The sequence below is a fragment of the Macaca fascicularis genome, chromosome 1 (genome assembly GCF_037993035.2).
Source record: "Macaca fascicularis isolate 582-1 chromosome 1, T2T-MFA8v1.1".
In the NCBI taxonomy this organism is placed as follows: domain Eukaryota; kingdom Metazoa; phylum Chordata; class Mammalia; order Primates; family Cercopithecidae; genus Macaca; species Macaca fascicularis.
This window is the reverse complement of record NC_088375.1, coordinates 100,896,456-100,914,866: the sequence shown is the minus strand read 5'-3', so window position 1 is coordinate 100,914,866 and position 18,411 is coordinate 100,896,456. Positions and strand designations below refer to the sequence as shown.

Here is an 18,411-nt window from a genome sequence, read left to right as displayed (position 1 = left end):
CCTCCCTCCTAAATTGTGATATTGCAATGTGTGCTGTGGCAGAACTTGGGCTTGTAGGGGAAACAACTAAGAGATAGCAAGTGTCAGGGATGGGAGGGAAATGGTCTGGGAGCAGATGACGTCCGTGGAGAAAACGAGAGGGGAAGAAGTTAGGTTGCAAAATAACCTACAAGAAACTATAGTAGGAGCCTCCTTCCTCGTGCTGATCCCACCCTAAGAGCCACAAGGGTTTGTCCAGGACAGGGAAGGGCCTGTGAGTCTATGAAGACCCAGATCCTCAGGGACACTTCTGCTTTTTCTGTTCCAGACCAAAATCAGGCCACTCTCGATCTGATGGGATGGAGGAAGGAGATAGTGGGTTGAGCGGCCCAAGAGTCAACACCAATTGACAGTCTGTACTTCATGCAGAGCTTTGTCCTGGGTGCTCTCTTTAAGGGGTGGGGGTAAAGTGGATGCAATCCTTGAAATTCACCTGAGTAGTAGACATCAGAAACTATCATGGACAGAATGTAATGGACAGGGAGAGAGAAAGACACCAACTCTTACAACCTGTGCCAGGATCTCAGAATAATGGTCAGAAGTCAATTCTTGCCCAAGCCATATTACAGCCCCTTTATTATGACTCTAACAGTGTCATTAATGACAGTTACAGTAGTAGTGATTATAAGAGCATTAACCGCAGCTCATTTTGTGCCATAACTATGCCAAAATTTTATTTATATAGTCTCTGTTCATCCCACTGCAGAGCCTTTCTTCTTGATGGCCCTTCTGCCAGGAACACTCTTCCCTGTTCACATACCTAGCTTTGTCCCTTTATTCAGATCACGCCTTAAATATTACATCCTCAGTAAGATCCTCACAGAGGACCTCAAATAATGACTTTCTGGCACCTCTTTCTCTATTCTCTTTGTTTTTGTTCATAAATACTTATTACCTTAAATTCAGATAGAAAGACAGCTAGATGTAATATTTAGAAAGATAAACATGTATTTTGTTGTTGTTTATTTATGCTTTTGTTTGACTCCTCCAGTATAAGTTCCATGAAGACAGGGACTCTATTTCTTTTGTTCAACACCTTTATCCTTAGCACCTAAAACATCTGACACACATTAGGCAACTAATAAATACGTGTTGGATGACTGAAAGGATCCTCACAATAATTCAGTAAGATGGAGACTACTATTATCTCCAATTTACAGATGAGAAAACTGGTGCTCAGAAAGTCAAATTATTAATCAAAGTTTCAAAGGTAGTAAGCATCAGAAGCAGGATTCAAACCTAAGCCAGTCTGACTCCAGGGCGTGCCCTCTTAACCGTGCCATGCTCTGCAACTGCAAGAACAGAAAGCCTATGGGCATGGACAGAGCTTGACTAGCCCAGTGGCTCAGTGAACTGGGGAGGCTGCCAAGGGAGCCGGGAATCTGTGGACAATGAACATTTAAGCAGCAGAGGCAAGGCAGACCCATAAGAAAGGGAGAAGACATGATCTCAAAGATGCAGTAGGGGGTTAAGAAAAAGATCCAGGCCAGGCACAGTGGCTCACGCCTGTAATCCCAGCACTTTGAGAAGCCAAGGTGGGCGGATCACTTGAGGTCAGGAGTTCGAGACCATCCTGGCCAACATGGTGAAACCCTGTCTTCTACTAAAAATACAAAAATTAGCCGAGCACGCACCCATAATCCCAGCTGCTCAGGAGGCTGAGGCAGAAGAATCGCTTGAACCCAGGAGGCAGAGGCTGCAGTGAGCCGAGACTGTGCCACTACACTTTCGCCTGGGCGACAGAGCAAGACTCCATCTCAAAAAAAAAGAAAAAAGAAAGAAAGAAAAAGATCCAAAGAGATGTGATGGTCTGCTAGAGGATCTTAGCAAAAGAAGAATCTTACTATTGAATGTAATCTGAGGAGCTAAAGCCAACTTTTGACCCAGGCAGAAAGGCTTTCCATGGCATTTTCTTTTTATCTATAGAATAGGAAATGTGATCATGCATAGAGATAATCACAGATAGTCACTAAATATTCATAATGCTAAGAACGCAGCAAAAAATAGGAAGAAAGACGTTAGATCAATATCAAAGGAAGACATTTAATACAAAGTGAGTCTTTCAAAAATATCCTTGGGGCCGGGCGTAGTGGCTCACGCCTGTAATCCTAGCACTTTGGGAAGCCGAGGTGGGTGGATCTCTTGAGGTCAGGAGTTTGAAACCAGCCTGGCCAACATGGTGAAACCCCATCTCTACTAAAAATACAAAAAAACATTAGCCAGGCATGATGGCGGGTGCCTATAATCCCAGCTACTCAAGAGGCTGAGGTTCGAGAATCACTTGAACCCAGGAGGCGGAGGTTGCAATGAATCGAGATGGTGCCACGGCACTCCAGCTTGGACAACAGAGACTCCATCTCAAAAAAAAAAAAAAAGTTCTAAATAAGCCAGGCACTGTGATTCATGTCTACAATCCCAGCACTTTGGGAAGCTGATGCAGGAGGATTGCTTGAGCCCAGGAGTTTGAGACCAGCCTGAGTAACATAGTGAGACCTCATCTCTACTTAAAAAACAACAAAAAAAAAATTAGCCAGGTGTGTTGGCCCACACCTATGGTCCCAGTCACTCGGGAGGCTGAGGGAGGAGGATCACTTGAGTCTGAGAGGTTGAAGCTGCAATGAGCCATGATTGGACCACTGCACTCCAGCCTGGGTAACAGAGCAAGCCTCCGTTTCAAAAAATAAAAATAAATAAATAAATAAATAAATAAAAGTTCTAAATAAATAAAAACTTTGTGTTTTAGCAAGCATAACTCCCTAAAAATCCAAGAAATTCAACCAATACAAAGCAACAGCATCAATAGCAAAAAAATTCCTAGAAGCAATAACTTCAAAGTTACAGGGTACATGATACCAGTTTTCAAAGAATCAAATGTATCCCTAAATATTAGGGAGACAGAAAAAACAGCACAAAGAGCTTCTATTTACAATAGAATGGAAACAAATTATACTCAGGGTTTACCATGTGCAGCATATAGTAATTATTAAAGATAATTTAAAAGTACAGTGAAAGAAATTTTAAAAACATGAATTCATGGAAAGCTAAACTTGACTGCCATTTGGGAAGGCAGAATGTAGTAAAGATAAAAATAAGTTACTATGAAAGAGTCAATTCAATATCAATTAAAATCCTCGCTATATTTTTATAAAACATGACATATGGGTTGTGACATTCAGCTGCAAAAGTAATCAGGCACAGGGAATCTCAGAGGTTTTTTTCTAAGTAATTTTGAAGCAAATGAATAGATCACTGATGCTGACATATTTACCCCAACAGATTTTAAAACACGTCAGACCACTGGCCGGGCGCGGTGGCTCATGCCTGTAATACCAACACTTTGGGAGGCTGAGGTCGGCAGATCACGAGGTCAGGAGTTCAAGACTAGCCTGGCCAACATAGTGAAACCCCATCTTTACTAAAAATACAAAAATTAGCCAGACATGGTGGCGTATGTCTGTATTCCCAGCTACTCAGGAGGCTGAGGCAGGAGAATCACTTGAACCCAATAGGTGGAGGTTGCAGTGAACCGAGATTACACCACTGCACTCCAGCTTGGGCAACAGAGTGAGACTTCGTCTCAAAAATTAAGAAAAGGAAAAAAGAAAAAATCAGACCAAAGTGGCAATTATCAAAACTTTGTAGCATTAAGATAAAACCTGAAAACTCATCAGTCATTCAACATCTATTCAGGGACTATTTGTGGACCAGCTGCTCTGTGCCAAGCACTATCCTAGGAGCCAGGTATACAGCTGAGAAAAAAACAGGGAAGATCCCTAGGGTCATGGAGAACCAGACAAGTCAACAAGACAAGTCAATCAGACAAGTCAACAGTTAATGGACAGGATAATTTCAGAGGGAGAGAAGTGTTGTGAAGACCGAAAGTGATAGAGAGAGGGCTGGCGCCAGAGGGGCTGTTTTGGATTTAACTATGAGAGAAGGCCTCTCCGAAGAGGTGGACTTCTGAGCTAAGATCTCTAGAACAAAATGAGGCTTCTAAAAATTGATTGTATCTCCATAAAGTTGCTTTTGGGCAATCCCCATGTGCAAGACTGAGCCAAGTGTTACTGTCGCATAGATGATGCATAGAAAAAATAGGAATTTTAACTTTAATTCTAACCTTGTTCTTAAGAATTTTATGTTCATCTATATTAAACACAAAGACTGGGAGAAAACATTTGTAATGTATGTGACAAGAGTTTCCTACAAATCAATATAAAAAAGAAAACAATGGAAAATTGGGCAAATTGTAAGAATGACAATTCACAAAATAAATAAATAAAGTCCAAGACCAGGCATGGTGGCTCATGACCGTAATCCCAGCACTTTGGAAGGCCCAGGTGGGCAGATCACCCAAGGTCAGGAGTTCAAGATCAGCCTGGCCAACATGGCGAAACCCTATCTCTACTAAAAAATACAAAAAAATCAGCTGGATATGGTGGCTTGTGCCTGTAGTCTCAGCTACTTAAGAGGCTGAGGCACGAGAATCGCTTGATCCCAGGCGGTGGAGATTGCAGTGAGCCTGAGATCACACCACTGCACTCCAGCCTGTCAAAAGAAAGAAAGAAAGACAGGAGGGAAGGAAGGAAGGAAGGAAGGAAGGAAGGAAGGAAGGAAGGAAGGAAGGAAGGAAGGGAGGGAGGGAGGGAGGGAGGGAGGGAGGGAGGGAGGAAGGAAGGAAGGAAGGAAGGAAGGAAGGAAGAAAGGAAGGAAGGAAGGGTAAAAACCAGAAAGCCAGTAAACATAAGACAAAATGCTCACATTGACAATTTAAAAATGCAAATTAAAACTACAAGATATCAAAGTTCACTGATTATAATAGTAAAAATCAAGGTCATCTAGCATAATCAAAGGTGTGGAGAGTGGACATTCTTGCATCTTGTTGTTGGGATGTAGATAGATAAACCCTTTTAAAGACCAATTGGCAGAATCTTTTAAGATTGTTAAAGAGTGTACTCTATGATTCAGCAACAGGAACTGATTCTACAGAAATAGAAGCTCAAGGGCCACATTCTGTGTGCCAGAATGACACTAGCTATTTTATTAATGGTTAAAAAATGGAAAATATCTCATAAATCCAGCAGTAATGGGAATGATTGAATAGAGCATGGTCAATACAGAATGTAGAAGCCTCACAGCACTGAAAAAAATAAGCTTTATGTACATGACAGGTTGATAGAGAGTTGAATGATTGTATAAAAGTTGAAAAATATCTCCTTTTAGATATCTATTTGTATAAACATAGAAAAAAGACTGGAAGGACATGCAGCACATTGTTACCAGCAGTAACTTCAGCAGTGGGGAGAATCTGAGTTTGGAGGGAGGGAAGGTGGGGCTTTCAATTTTTATCTTATACATTTTTAATAGAGAAGAAAAATCCAATCTGTTAAAGAAATAGACGATCATTTATCCCAGCTGGGAAGGGAACATTTCTATTTCTGAATATTGAAGGAGGATTGCATCAGCACCAAGATGAATGTTTCCAGATACAGTCATATTTTTAAAAAGCATGCCCAACCAAAATGCAATTAAATAAATATCAGGCCAGGCTTGGTGGCTCACTTATGTAATCCCAACACTTTGGGAGGCCGAGGCCAAGGATTGCTTGAGCCCAGGAGTTTGAGACTAGCCTGGGCAACACAGGGGGACCCCGTCTTTGCTAAAATAAAAAAAAAAAAACTTTAGCTAGGCGTGGTGGCACATGCCTGTGGTCCCAGCTACTTGTGAGGCTCTGGTGGGAGGATCACTTGGACCTGGGAGGTTGACGATAGAGTAAGCCATAGTCGTATCACTACACTCCAGCCTGGGCAACAAAGTGAGATCCTGTCTCAAAAAGTAAATAAGCAAATATCAAACAACAGAAAGGGAAAATCTATGTGATGTGCATAATTGAAAATATATATAATGGTTGATAGAAATGTATAGATGCTTCAGATTATTCTTGGAAGGAGGTGGAATCCTATGGACATGCAAAACATATATACAAATAATATAGTCAAAGCACTTACTGAGACACCAGAGAAGGTCAATGGAAGAGATAAGTACATCATTTTACAACAAGAAAATGCAATGCTGTCACATGGAAAAGCATATTTTTACTCTCACTGAGAAGAGCTGCATTTTAAGCCACAAATAAAACTTCTACTACTAAATTCAAGCTACCTATTAAGCACATACTATATATGTCACATAGTGCCTTTTGTAGAGCACCTCACTTAAGGTTAAAGGCATCGTCTTTTACAAACAAGAAAAGAGAGGTACAGAGGTTAGGTAACTTGCTCAAAGCCACACAGCTGACAAGTGGAGGAGCCAGGATTGAAATCTAGGACTGGTTCCAGAGCCCAAAATCTGATCTATTCTGCTAGCTGATCTCCTAAAATTAAAAGATCAAACCCAATGTTGGTGGAAAAGTGTGCCTCACTAAAAAACCATACTCACACACAGAGTACCTGCTTTTTCTTTTTTTGAGATGGAGTCTCAAAAACAGACTGGAGAATATTAGTCCATACTGCAGCTGCACCATTTTGGAAGCTCCCTGCTATGGTTTTTTGTTTTGTTTGTTTGTTTTGTTTGTTTAAGATAGAGTCACTCTGTCACTGAGGCTGGAGTGCAGTGATGCAATCTCGATTCACTGCAACCTCTGCCTCCTGGATTCAGATGTTTCTCCTGCCTCAGCCTCCCGAGCAGCTGGGATTACAGGTGCCCACCACCACACCCGGCTAATTTTTGTATTTCTAGTAGAGATGGGGTTTCACCATGTCAGCCAGGATGGTCTCAATTTCCTGACCTCGTGATCCACCTGCCTCGGCCTCCCAAAGTTTTGGGATTACAGGCGTAAGCCACTGCACCTGGCTGAGTACCCGCTTTATTTCTGAGTCAGCTGTTTGGGATACCTCTAAGCCTCCAAAGTCTGCAGGACCACACAAGAACTTTGTTCTAGTTCTGCCCTCAGACTGAAACTCTCTCTGTAGCAGGGCCTGCTCCAATCGTCCTCAAACCCAAAGACTGAGACTTCTAGGTTCTTGGTTAAAACCTTCATGAGGCCTTTGCAACAGCAGACCTGGACGATTGCCAAGGCAAGACTTCTGGATTCTTGGTTAGAACTTTCACGAGGCCTTTGTGATGGCAGACCTGGGTCATTGCCCCGGCAACCACAGGGCCTGGGACTGGGGGTTCCCAGGTCCCTGAAGCTCACTCTGCCTCCTCACTCTCACTGCATTTCCCACCTGCCCGTGGGCCCTGCTGCATCTTCATCACTGAGGCACCTGGTTAAGCTTCACCTCCTGTTTCCTGAGGCCCTCACTGCATTTCCTCACCTCTACCTCTTCATCCTTCCACCCTAGACTCCTCTCCTCCCTCCTCCCTCACTCCTGACTCTTCCTCCTCCCGGCGGACCGCTCGAGGACCGCTGGGTCTTTCCTCCCTCACTCCCCTTCCCCTCTCTCACCTTCACCACCCAACGCCTCCCTCCGTGCCTCTTCCTTTCTGCTCCCTCATTCTCTCCCCATCACTCTCTTCTCGTGGCCCCCTGGCCCACACACCCTCTTCCCTTCCCCTTCCCTCACTCTCTCAGCTTTCTTCCCACAGTTGAGCTCAGGCATCTCTTTCTGGGGATAGCTATGGGGTTTCAGGGAAAGAAATGGACAGTGGCTCCCCAAGACCAGAACCCAAGCCGAAGACCTAAAAAGGGGCTTAACAAGAAAAAAATGGTGAAGAGGAAAAAACAGAAGCGCAATGTGGAGGAACTGAAGAAGGAAGTGGTCATGGTGAGGTCACCCAAAGTGGGCGCTGACAGCTGCCCTCTCAAAACACTCCTCCACATATTTTTAACATCTTACCTTGAGAATGAAACACACAGGCCAGAGCCACATCTCTTCTCTGTTAGGTTTTGGAGGGAAGGAGAGGGTTTAAAAAAAAAAAAAAAAAAAGACACACACAGAGAGACAGGGCAGCTCAACCGCAAACACAGGTATATTGTAGACACCTGCGGAAGTGGGGGACCAGCTTCATTCCACAGTCCACTGCCACTTACAGGCTGGGGTACTTTTAGAGATGGGCAGGAGGGGTCTGGGCTGTATGGCCTGCTGCCTGGCAGGATATTGATAAGATGTTCTCATGATGAGGTGATTTTTGGCCCTTATTTCCACAGAATATGATCATGGTATTCCTTGGACCTTTGCCCAGCAGGATGTGATAGGGATGTTTCTTTCGTGGGGCCTTTGTCTTTAACTATGCCTTTGTCTGCCTTGTGGTCAGGTGATTAGGCAGGCTGTTTCTCCCGCCCGAACCCCCATGAAATGTTTCACTTTGACCAAAGTCTGTAAAATAGTGGGGAGCTAGGCCGGGCATGGTGGCTCACATCTGTAATCCCAGCACTTTGGGAGGCTAAGGCGGGCAGATCACCTGAGGTCAGGAGTTCGAGACCAGCCTGGCCAACATGGTGAAACCTCGCCTCTAAAAATACAAAAATCAGTCAGGCGTGGTGATGGGCCCCCGTAATCCCAGCTGCTCGGGAGGCTGAGGCAGAAGAATCACCTGAACCCAGGAGGCAGAGGTAGCAGTGAGTCGAGATCATACCACTGCACTCCAGCCTGGATGACAGAGTGACTGCCTTTCAAAAAAAAAAAAAATTGCAAGGAGCTTACAAAATGGTGCAGTTACAGTTTGGACTAACATTCTCCAGTCTATTTCTCCCCCTCTCCCTGGAAATGACCTGGGCCACCGCCTGTCCCTCAATGCCTCTACTGTCCCCTCAGGATGATCACAAATTAACCTTGGAAGAACTGAGCACCAAGTACTCTGTGGACCTGACAAAGGTGAGTAAGAAGCTCCCTGAGGAGGCAGAGAGTCTCCAGCTTCAACTGTGAGGCTGCCAGGACAAAAGCTGAACTAGGAATCCAGCCCCCTAACTTCAAGTCCAATGTTCCCACCCCTCACCCTCTGCCTGGCCACGTTCCATGGACACTACCTGGAAAAAGCTAAAAATGGTAACTACCCCCAAAGAGAGTTTAGGACTAGATAAGAGAATAAGAATGCTTTAGGGCAGTGCTGGTCAAACATCTCATCCTTAGGTCTCCTTTACACTCTTAGAATTTATCTAGGACTGCAAAGATCTTGTGCTCATGTGGCTTACGTCTGTCTATATTTACCATATTAGAAATTAAAATTGACAGTTTTAAAATGCATTTCTCAATTCATTTAAAAATAACAAAAACAATATCATATATTCATATATAATATGTTTTGACAAATAGCTGTATTTTTCAAAACAAAAAAATTAGCAGCATCTTACATTTTTGCAAACTTCTTCAATGTCTTGCTTTTTAATGGAAGATAGCTAGATTCTCAAATATTTTCCGTATAAAATCTGTTGGATGTTATGCCAGTTGGCCTTCAGAAAATTCCACTATATACTCTTAAGAAAATGAGAGTAAAAAAAGGCAAACAATGATTTAGTATTACTACGAAAATTGACCTTGTGGACCCCCTGAAACGGTCTTGGGGCCCCTTGGGTGTTTCAGGCAGAGGTTAGGGAGTGGCTGATGGGGACTGGCAGGTTCTAGTATCATTTTCATTAACAGGAAAAAGCATATAAGCTTGTGCACAAGAGTGGAATGAGAATCTATGCATTCATGTTTTTTGTTGGTGTTCTTTTCTATTTATATTTTTTAAAACTTTATGGGCCAGGTGCCATGGCTCACACCTGTAATCCAAGGCAGGCAGATCACTTGAGGTCAGGAGTTCAAGACCAGCCTGGCCAACATGGTGAAACCCCATCTCTACTCAAAATACAAAAATTATCCAGGCATGGTGGCACACAACTGTAATCTCAGTTACTTGGGAGGCTGAGGCAGGAGAATCACTTGAACGCAGGAGAATCACTTGAACCCAGGAGATAGAGGTTGCAGTAAGCCAAGATCACGCCACTGCACTCCAGCCTGGGTGACAGAGCGAGACTCTGTCTCAAAAAAAAAATGGATATGTAGATGTACATATTTATGGTATACATGTAATATTCTGATATAAAGATACAATGTGTAACGATCAAATCAGGGTATTTAGGATAACCTCAAATATTTATCATTTCTTTGCATGGGAACATTCCAAAGCCACTCCTCTAATTATTTTGATATCTATAATAAATTATTAACTATAGTTGTCCTACTGTGCTACCAAACACTAGATCTTATTCCCTCTAAGTTGGAGAGTCAAAGTGTGGGTGTTAATATGTTATCAACATTAAGTATTATATTTCATCATGACATTAGCCCTGCACATTATAATTATCTGTATGTATTTATCTCCCCACTGGAGCACCTTAAGGGTGGGGATCATTCTTACTCAAGTTGGTATCCTCAGCACCTAGGACCCAAGATAGGTTCTCAAGTTCAAAAAGGTTTGTGAATCAGTCCATAAACAAAAACTTTCCTATGTAAGCGCGCTAAATGACATCCTTCCTCTAATGCAAATTTTAAAACCTCACCTTATCTAGGAAGAACTTCCAGACTGACCTTCCGAAAGTGTCTCTAGTCTCTAGACCCGTCCTGGGGCTCCAAATGTCAGGTTCCCCTTTGTAATGGCTGTTCCTCTTTTCACAGCTCTCTATCCAACCCTATTTCTTCTCTACACAGGGCCATAGCCACCAAATGGCAAGGGAAATCCTGACTCGAAATGGACCCAATACCCTTACCCCACCCCCCACCACTCCAGAATGGGTCAAATTCTGTAAGCAACTGTTTGGAGGCTTCTCCCTCCTACTATGGACTGGGGCCATTCTCTGCTTTGTGGCCTACAGCATCCAGATATATTTCAATGAGGAGCCTGCAAAAGACAACGTGAGTCTGTTCAGCTACTACTAGCCAGCCCTATCTCCACTCAGCCCCAGACACTCTTGCTCAGCAGTCTAGCACTCCTGAAGTCCTCTGGCCCAAATCCCTAATAACATTATTACATTAATGTAATAATGTAATAAATGTACATTAATTGTAAATGTAATTGATTGTAATTAATTGCAATGTAATTCATTAATTACATTGATTACAATGTAATTAAGTGTGCATTAGCACATATAAAATATAATTAAGTGTGCATTAATATAATAAATGTACATTACATAATAATGTAATAAATGTACATTAATGTAATAAACCAAAATCCCTAATACTCCCAGCACTTTCTTTTTTTTTTTTTTTTTTTTTTTTTTTTTTTTTTTTTTTTTTTTTTTTTTTTTTTTTTTTTTTTCTGAGACAGAGTCTCGCTCTGTCGCCCAGGCTGGAGTGCAGTGGCCGGATCTCAGCTCACTGCAAGCTCCGCCTCCCGGGTTTACGCCATTCTCCTGTCTCAGCCTCCTGAGTAGCTGGGACTACAGGCGCCCGCCACCTCGCCCGGCTAGTTTTTTGTATTTTTTAGTAGAGACGGGGTTTCACCGTGTTAGCCAGGATGGTCTCGATCTCCTGACCTAGTGATCCGCCCGTCTCGGCCTCCCAAAGTGCTGGGATTACAGGCTTGAGCCACCGCGCCCGGCCACTCCCAGCACTTTCTAAGTGCCATCTTGGTTCCTCTCACCTTTTATCTAAAAAGCTTCTGGTTCAGTTCCTTGAGATGCACAATGTCCCCGAAAAACTTGCTGTTCTTTGACGACCTTCCCAATTGATCCCCAAAGCACTTTGCAGTCCCTTTCTCTTCTCCACAATTTTAACCTCATCTCCTTCCTCCCAGCCTCCCTCACGATCCGCTCCCTCCATCCAGAAATTAGCCTTCCTGGAGAGAAAAATACAGGCCTTCTGTGACCAGGAATTTTGCTGATGGCTCACCAAGGCTCAGGGTTCCTTCACCAGGAAGCCAAGTGTACTGGCCCCACCTCAGATTCTTCTCTATCCCTCTGCTCTCAACTCAGTCCTATGGTCTCTTACACCTGGTGAAACAGCCATGCCCCTTGCAAACTGATTTTCTGAGGATGAAGAGAAAGACAAGGCCCCACTGATAAATGCTTTCTTTCCCCACCCCCAGCTCTACCTGAGCATCGTACTCTCCGTCGTGGTCATCATCACCGGCTGCTTCTCCTATTATCAGGAGGCCAAGAGCTCCAGGATCATGGAGTCTTTTAAGAACATGGTGCCTCAGGTAGGATTGGAGTGGGAGGATCTAGTGGGACGAGGAGCAGAATATGGCCAAATACACAATGATGGAGTCCCGTGGAAAATTATATCCTACGACGAGTGAGCTGAGTGAGGTTGGTGATGAGGAGGTCAAGGTACTCTATTAGTCCTTAAAAGTACCTGGAAAAGCTGTGAAACCCTGAGAAAGACATAACGTCATCTATGAAGTGGTCTGATCTAGAAGGCAGAATCTGAATCTGAAGAAGAAACACCATATAAACCCCAAATAAGAACATTCTATTTTTTTAAAGGGACAAGTGTTGGTGGGTCTGGGAGGGGGGTGAGGTGGGGGGGCTGGATTCTTCAAATGTCAGTGACCTCAAAGACAAAGAACAGCTGTGGGGATGTTCCAGATTAGACAGACCAGGCATCGTGGCTCATGCCTGTAATCCCAGCACTCTGGGAGGCTGAGGCAACAGGATCACCCAGGATTTTGAGACGCTATCTCTACAAAAATAAAATAAAATAAAATAGCTGGTCTACATCTGTAGTCCAAGCTACACAGGCAGCTGAGGCGGGAGGATTACTTGAACCCAGAAATTTAAGCCTGCAGTGAACTATGACTAACCTGGGCAAGACCCTACCTCAAAAAAAAAAAAAAAAAAAGAGGCTGAAGAGGCATGACAACTATTCCGAGGGTGGTGGCTCCCGCCTGTAATCCCAACCGTTTGGGGGAGGGAGGCAAGAGGACTGCTTGAGTCCAGGAGGTCAAGACAAGCCTGAGTAGTATAGTGAGACCTTTATCTCCACAAAAAATTTAAAAATTAGCTGAGCGTGCCTGTAGTGCCAGCTACTCAGGAGGCTGAGATGGGAGGATTGCTTGAGCACAGAAGGCAGAGATCACGCGCCTTTGCACTCCAGCCTGGTGACAGAGAGAGATGCTGTCTCAAAAAAAAAAGACACAGACATGGCAACTAAATGCCATATCTAACCCTAGATCTGATTCTGTGCCAGAGGAGAAAATAATGCTTCTATTTTTACTTTTTATTTTGAGCTTTTATTTTAGGTTCGGGGATATATGTGCAGGTTTGTTTTATAAGCAAACTGTGTGTCACAGGGATTTGGTGTACAAATTATTTCATCACCCAGGTAATAAGCAGAGTACCTGATAGGTAGTTTTTCTATCCTCACCCTCCTCCCACCCTCCACCCTCAAGTAGGCCTTAGTGTCTGTTGTTGTTCTTCTTTGTGTCCATATGTACTCAGTGTTTAGCTTCCAGGTATAAGTGAGAAGATAAGGTATTTGATTTTCTGTTCCTGTTAGTTTGCTTAGGACAATGTCCTCCAGCTCCACTGAAAATAATGCTTTAAAGGATATATTGGGTCCACTGGCAAAACTGGAATGCTGACAGATTAATACAGTAGATTAAAGTATCAATGTGAAACTTACTGAAATTGATAACTACATTGTGGTTATTTAAGATAATATCTTAATTCTTAGGAAATACACATGAAGTTTTTAGGATAAAAGATCATGATGTAGGTAACTTACCCTCAAGTAGTTCAGGAAAAGAGTATACACACACACACACACACACACACACACACACACACACACACACACATACACACGGGGACAGAGAGAGAGAGAGAGAGAAAGAGGATGAAAACAAATGACAGAGTAACTGGGGTGAAATGTTAATAGGTGAATCTGGATAAAGGTTATGTAGGTGTTCTTGGTACTATTTTTATTCTTGCAACTTTTCTGAAAGTTTAAAATTATTTGCAAGTTAAATGTTTTGTAAAGGTACCTGGAAAGAATACAACGGTAAACAGAGGTTCCTTGGCACAGGGCTGGAAACTTGCAAAGGAATAGTCTCCACATTTTCCCAAGAATATGATCATGTTCCAATAGTACAGCCCAGGATTTCCTTCTCTCTTTGGTATCACTTAATTCCTTCCTTGGGTAAGAGATTTGGGACAACGTGTTTGGGCAGTTTTGGAGACTAGGAGTTTAGAGAAGGTCACTTAGCTTTTGCTACCTAACAAGCTACCCCAAAACTTAGTAGCTTAAAATAGCAAACTCCTATTTCTTATAATTCTGTGGTTGTGCTGTTGTTCTGATCTAAGCTGACCTCAGCTGGGGTTGGATGGTCTTAGATGACCTCATTCACATGTCTGGGCCCTCAGCTAAGATGACTGAGACAGTTGGAGCCTTTTTCTTCGTGATCTCTCTTTTTACAGAGAGGTTAGCTTGGGCTTGTTCGTATGGTGGCAGAGGATTCTCAGAAACAGGAATGCAAGCCCCAGCATGAAAGCACTTTTCTTTTTATTTTTTGAGACAAGGTCTCACTTCTCAGACTGAAGTGTAGTGACATGATCATGGCTCACTGCAGCCTTAACCTTCCGGGCTCAAGCGATCCTCCAACTTTAGCCTCCCAAACAGCTGGGACTACAGGTGCATGCCACCACACTTGCCTAATTTTTTTTCATTTTTTGTAGAGACAAGGTCTCACTATATTGCCCAGTCTGGTCTTAAACTCCTGGGTTCAAGCAGTCCTCCTACCTTGGCCTCCCAATGTGCTAGGATTATAGGTGTGAGCCACCAGTCCCAGCCTGAAAGCACTTTTTAAACTCTTCTTTCCATCACATTCATTCTATGGGCCAAAGCAAGTCACATGGCCAAGCCCAGGTTTAGGGGTAGAGAGATAGACTCCACCTCTTAACGGGAAGAGCGTCAAAGTCACATTGCAAAGGGCCCTGCAAACAGCATCATGGGAATTTGCTATCTACCAAAGACACCTTCAAGAATGATGTGGTGAGTGATAGTAAGAAACGGGAGTAAGGAGGAAGGAGACCAGTAACAGGAGGTTTTAGGCTAAGAGCGGGATGGGGGAAGCCAACAGTTTTGGAAATGATCCTGCACTATCCTCCCACAGCAAGCTCTGGTAATTCGAGAAGGAGAGAAAATGCAAATTAATGTACAAGAGGTGGTATTGGGGGACCTGGTGGAAATCAAGGGTGGAGACCGAGTCCCTGCTGACCTCCGGCTTATCTCTGCACAAGGATGTAAGGTAAGGGGATGCAGAAAGCTATGTGAGGCACCCAAGCATGATCTCATGGCAAGGTAGACACCTGTGCTGTTAGAGAAAGTATAAGCTTATTACTCAGAATCTTGAGAAGTTACAAGTGCAGATTTGATGTTAGAGACAATAGACGTTGTGTAAATGTGTTTCTCTCTGTCTGTCAATGATGACGTTGGTCACCAGATGAAGACATGCTATCTTTGTAAATAAATCTGCCTTTTTTCCTATGCTCACCTTACAACCCATCCCCTCTCCCATCCCAGGTGGACAACTCATCCTTGACTGGGGAGTCAGAACCCCAGACACGCTCCCCTGACTTCACCCATGAGAACCCTCTGGAGACCCGAAACATCTGCTTCTTTTCTACCAACTGTGTGGAAGGTGAATATCAAACCATAAGTAGCATAGATTCAAAAGCAGACACCAAAACATAAAGATTTTAATAACTGTCTTCTAAAGGTAGCGGGGTAGGTAAGAGCCAGTAACAGTCAAGCTTCTCCATCACTCATGAGCTGTATGACCTCTGGTGAAAGGTCAAGGCCATCATTTCCACATTTGCACAATGATGACAGTAAAAGTCATTACTCCATAGATTTTTGTGTGAATTGAGATAATATATGTAAAATACCCAGCACAAAGCCTAATACATTGTAAGTGACCTACAATTATTAGCTATTATTTTGGCTTGTAAATGGACTATGCTCTATAAGCTGAAAATGGCACAGAAGGGAGGAAAATTGTTCAGCCCTGCTAAGTCATTCTTCTCCTAAGGTAAACCCTAACTTCTAACTATTCCCCTATCCAAGAGAAGATACTGGCATTGGAAACTTGAATTACCAGAGGTGCCACTTAGACTTTGCCACTTAAACTTTCGCTTTGTTCCTAGAATCTAGGAATCCTTGAACTGGGAGACAGTTCTGGCAAAGTGGTCATAAAAAGGGACTGAACATCATTCTGTCAATTTCTCCTTTGCCCTTTTCCCTTAAGGAGGCCTGAAGATTCCATGGAGCACACTTGAAAACCATTATTCATGCTTAAGAACAAATGTTTAGTTATCTAAAAATAGTTCTTTTGTTTGTTTTGTGTTTTTTTGAGACGGAGTCTCTCTGTCGCCCAGGCTGAAATGCAGTGGTGTGATCTCAGCTCACTGCAACCTCTACCTCCCAGGTTCAAGCAATTATTCTGCCTCAGCCTTCTAAGTAGCTGGGATTACAGGTGCCCACCACCATGCCCAGCTATTTTTTGTATTTTTAGTAGAGATGGGGTTTCACCATGTTGGCCAGGCTGGTCTCGAACTCCTGACCTCAAGTGATCTGCCTGCCTTGGCCTCCCAAAGTGCTGAGATTACAGGCATGAGCCACCATGCCCAGCCTAGAAATAGTTATTTTTTAATTGAATGCACAGTATTTGTTAAATGTTATAAATATTATCTCTAATTCCCACAATGTGCACAATACCAGATATTATCCCTGTTTTACACATGGCAGACTAAGGTTCAAAGAAATTAAGCACCATATCCAAGAGTACAGCTCAATAGAAAGGAGGCGGGTCAGGGATTCTAATGTAGGTCTGTCTCCATAGCTCATGCTTCTTCCACAGTCCCTACTCTGTACTGAAAGATTACTATTTAATTTGAAAATACCTTTAAGAAGAAGAGTCATGTTAAGACAGAATAGACTATGAGAAAGAATCCAACTAGAAAATAATATACATATATTAAAAGTGTGTTTTTTTTGTTTTTTTTTTTTTGAGACGGAGTCTCGCTGTGTCTCCCAGGCTGGAGTGCAGTGGCGTGATCTCGGCTCACTGCAAGCTCCGCCTCCCGGGTTCACGCCATTCTCCCGCCTCAGCTTCCCAAGTAGCTGAGACTACAGGCGCCCGCCACCACACCCGGCTAGTTTTTTTTTTGTATTTTTAGTAGAGACGGGGTTTCACCATGTTAGCCAGGATAGTCTCGATCTCCTGACCTCGTGATCCACCCGCCTCGGCCTCCCAAAGTGCTGGGATTACAGGCTTGAGCCACCGCGCCCGGCCAAAAGTGTTTTAAAATTGATTGGACAGAAGCAAGTTAGCAAGCTTTCCCCCAAAACACTAGATATCTACTATTAGATTTTAGGAAAAAATTAGCCCAAATTTATCCTTACAAAGGAGGGTTTTCATCAACTAAGTACACGTTCAGATAAAGCGTATGGAGGAAAGTGGGTGGTGGCATTTCGACTGGGAAGCAAGGGTCTGTTTAGATAGAAAATGGTTTTGTAGGAGACTAACAAAACCCAAGATGTGGCGAAGAAGGTGGAGCTAGGTTGAAGGAGCTGGGCCAAAGGACTTTCAGTTGAGGAATTTCTCAGCAACTCTCATGCATCTTCAAGGGAGCCCAGGCTATTTCTCTGGCAATATATGGAAGGTGTATATAGTCTGTATATAGGTGTATATAGTCTGGCCTGGGGTGCCGGATGCTTGGCTTTCTCAGCCTTCCCCGAGGTTGACATCAACCCATCCCCTTCTCTAGACACACTGAGATTCATTATTAAATCCCGTTTCTCCAATTGTGAGGAAACCATAGCAGAAGGAATAAAACGGAAGAACTAGACTAAACCATGACACAAAATATATGTAGGTGACACCATACTCTACCCACCCTCCCCCACCCGACCCAAAATAGAAAACTCCTCAGCATCTCTCAAGTATTTCAGCATCTTCATTCCACAGGACCAAATATATGCCCTTGGCAACCAGTTTGAAGCCCATCTATAGAATGCCTCGGCCTGGGAACCTTTTCAGGATTCCTCTTCCACATAACCACTGACCTGACCTGTCTGCTCCTTGAGTAGTACCCTGCTCTCAGACTCATACAGCTAAAGACAACCTTAGAAAATGGAGACCACCACGGGCAACAATGTTCATGGGCGCTCCCAGATTAGAGCTGCCCCTACTAAGTCACAAGCATGATTCTATGTTGGTGCTACTGGAATCCCTAAGTTCATCTAAATGATGAGAAGAAAGAAACTAATTTTCGAGTGCCTATGATGTGCCTAACCTTCTTCTGGACTCTTAAAAATAGTTTAGTAAGTGCTTTCATTCCATTTTAAAGATGAGGAAGCCTGACTCTCAGAGTTTAAGTAATTTGCCCCATTGAAAAGAGCTAGTAATTTAGAAAGCTGAACTTCCAGCCCTGAGTCTTTCTGCTTTTAA

At 43.3% G+C, this 18,411-nt stretch overlaps 1 protein-coding gene across 1 annotated transcript in view; it reads left to right on the top strand.

Moving 5' to 3' along the window:
- Positions 1 to 6,714: 6,714 nt before the first annotated feature.
- The window catches only part of ATP1A4 (ATPase Na+/K+ transporting subunit alpha 4), a 36,170-nt gene continuing 24,473 nt past the window's right edge, over positions 6,715 to 18,411 (top strand). Inside the window, exons 1-6 of the mRNA XM_015454880.4 lie at positions 6,715 to 7,802; positions 8,793 to 8,852; positions 10,668 to 10,871; positions 12,046 to 12,159; positions 15,073 to 15,207; positions 15,483 to 15,600. Coding sequence (XP_015310366.3) covers positions 7,656 to 7,802; positions 8,793 to 8,852; positions 10,668 to 10,871; positions 12,046 to 12,159; positions 15,073 to 15,207; positions 15,483 to 15,600 — 778 coding nt within the window. The 5' untranslated portion in view covers positions 6,715 to 7,655. The remainder of the gene's footprint in view (positions 7,803 to 8,792; positions 8,853 to 10,667; positions 10,872 to 12,045; positions 12,160 to 15,072; positions 15,208 to 15,482; positions 15,601 to 18,411) is intronic.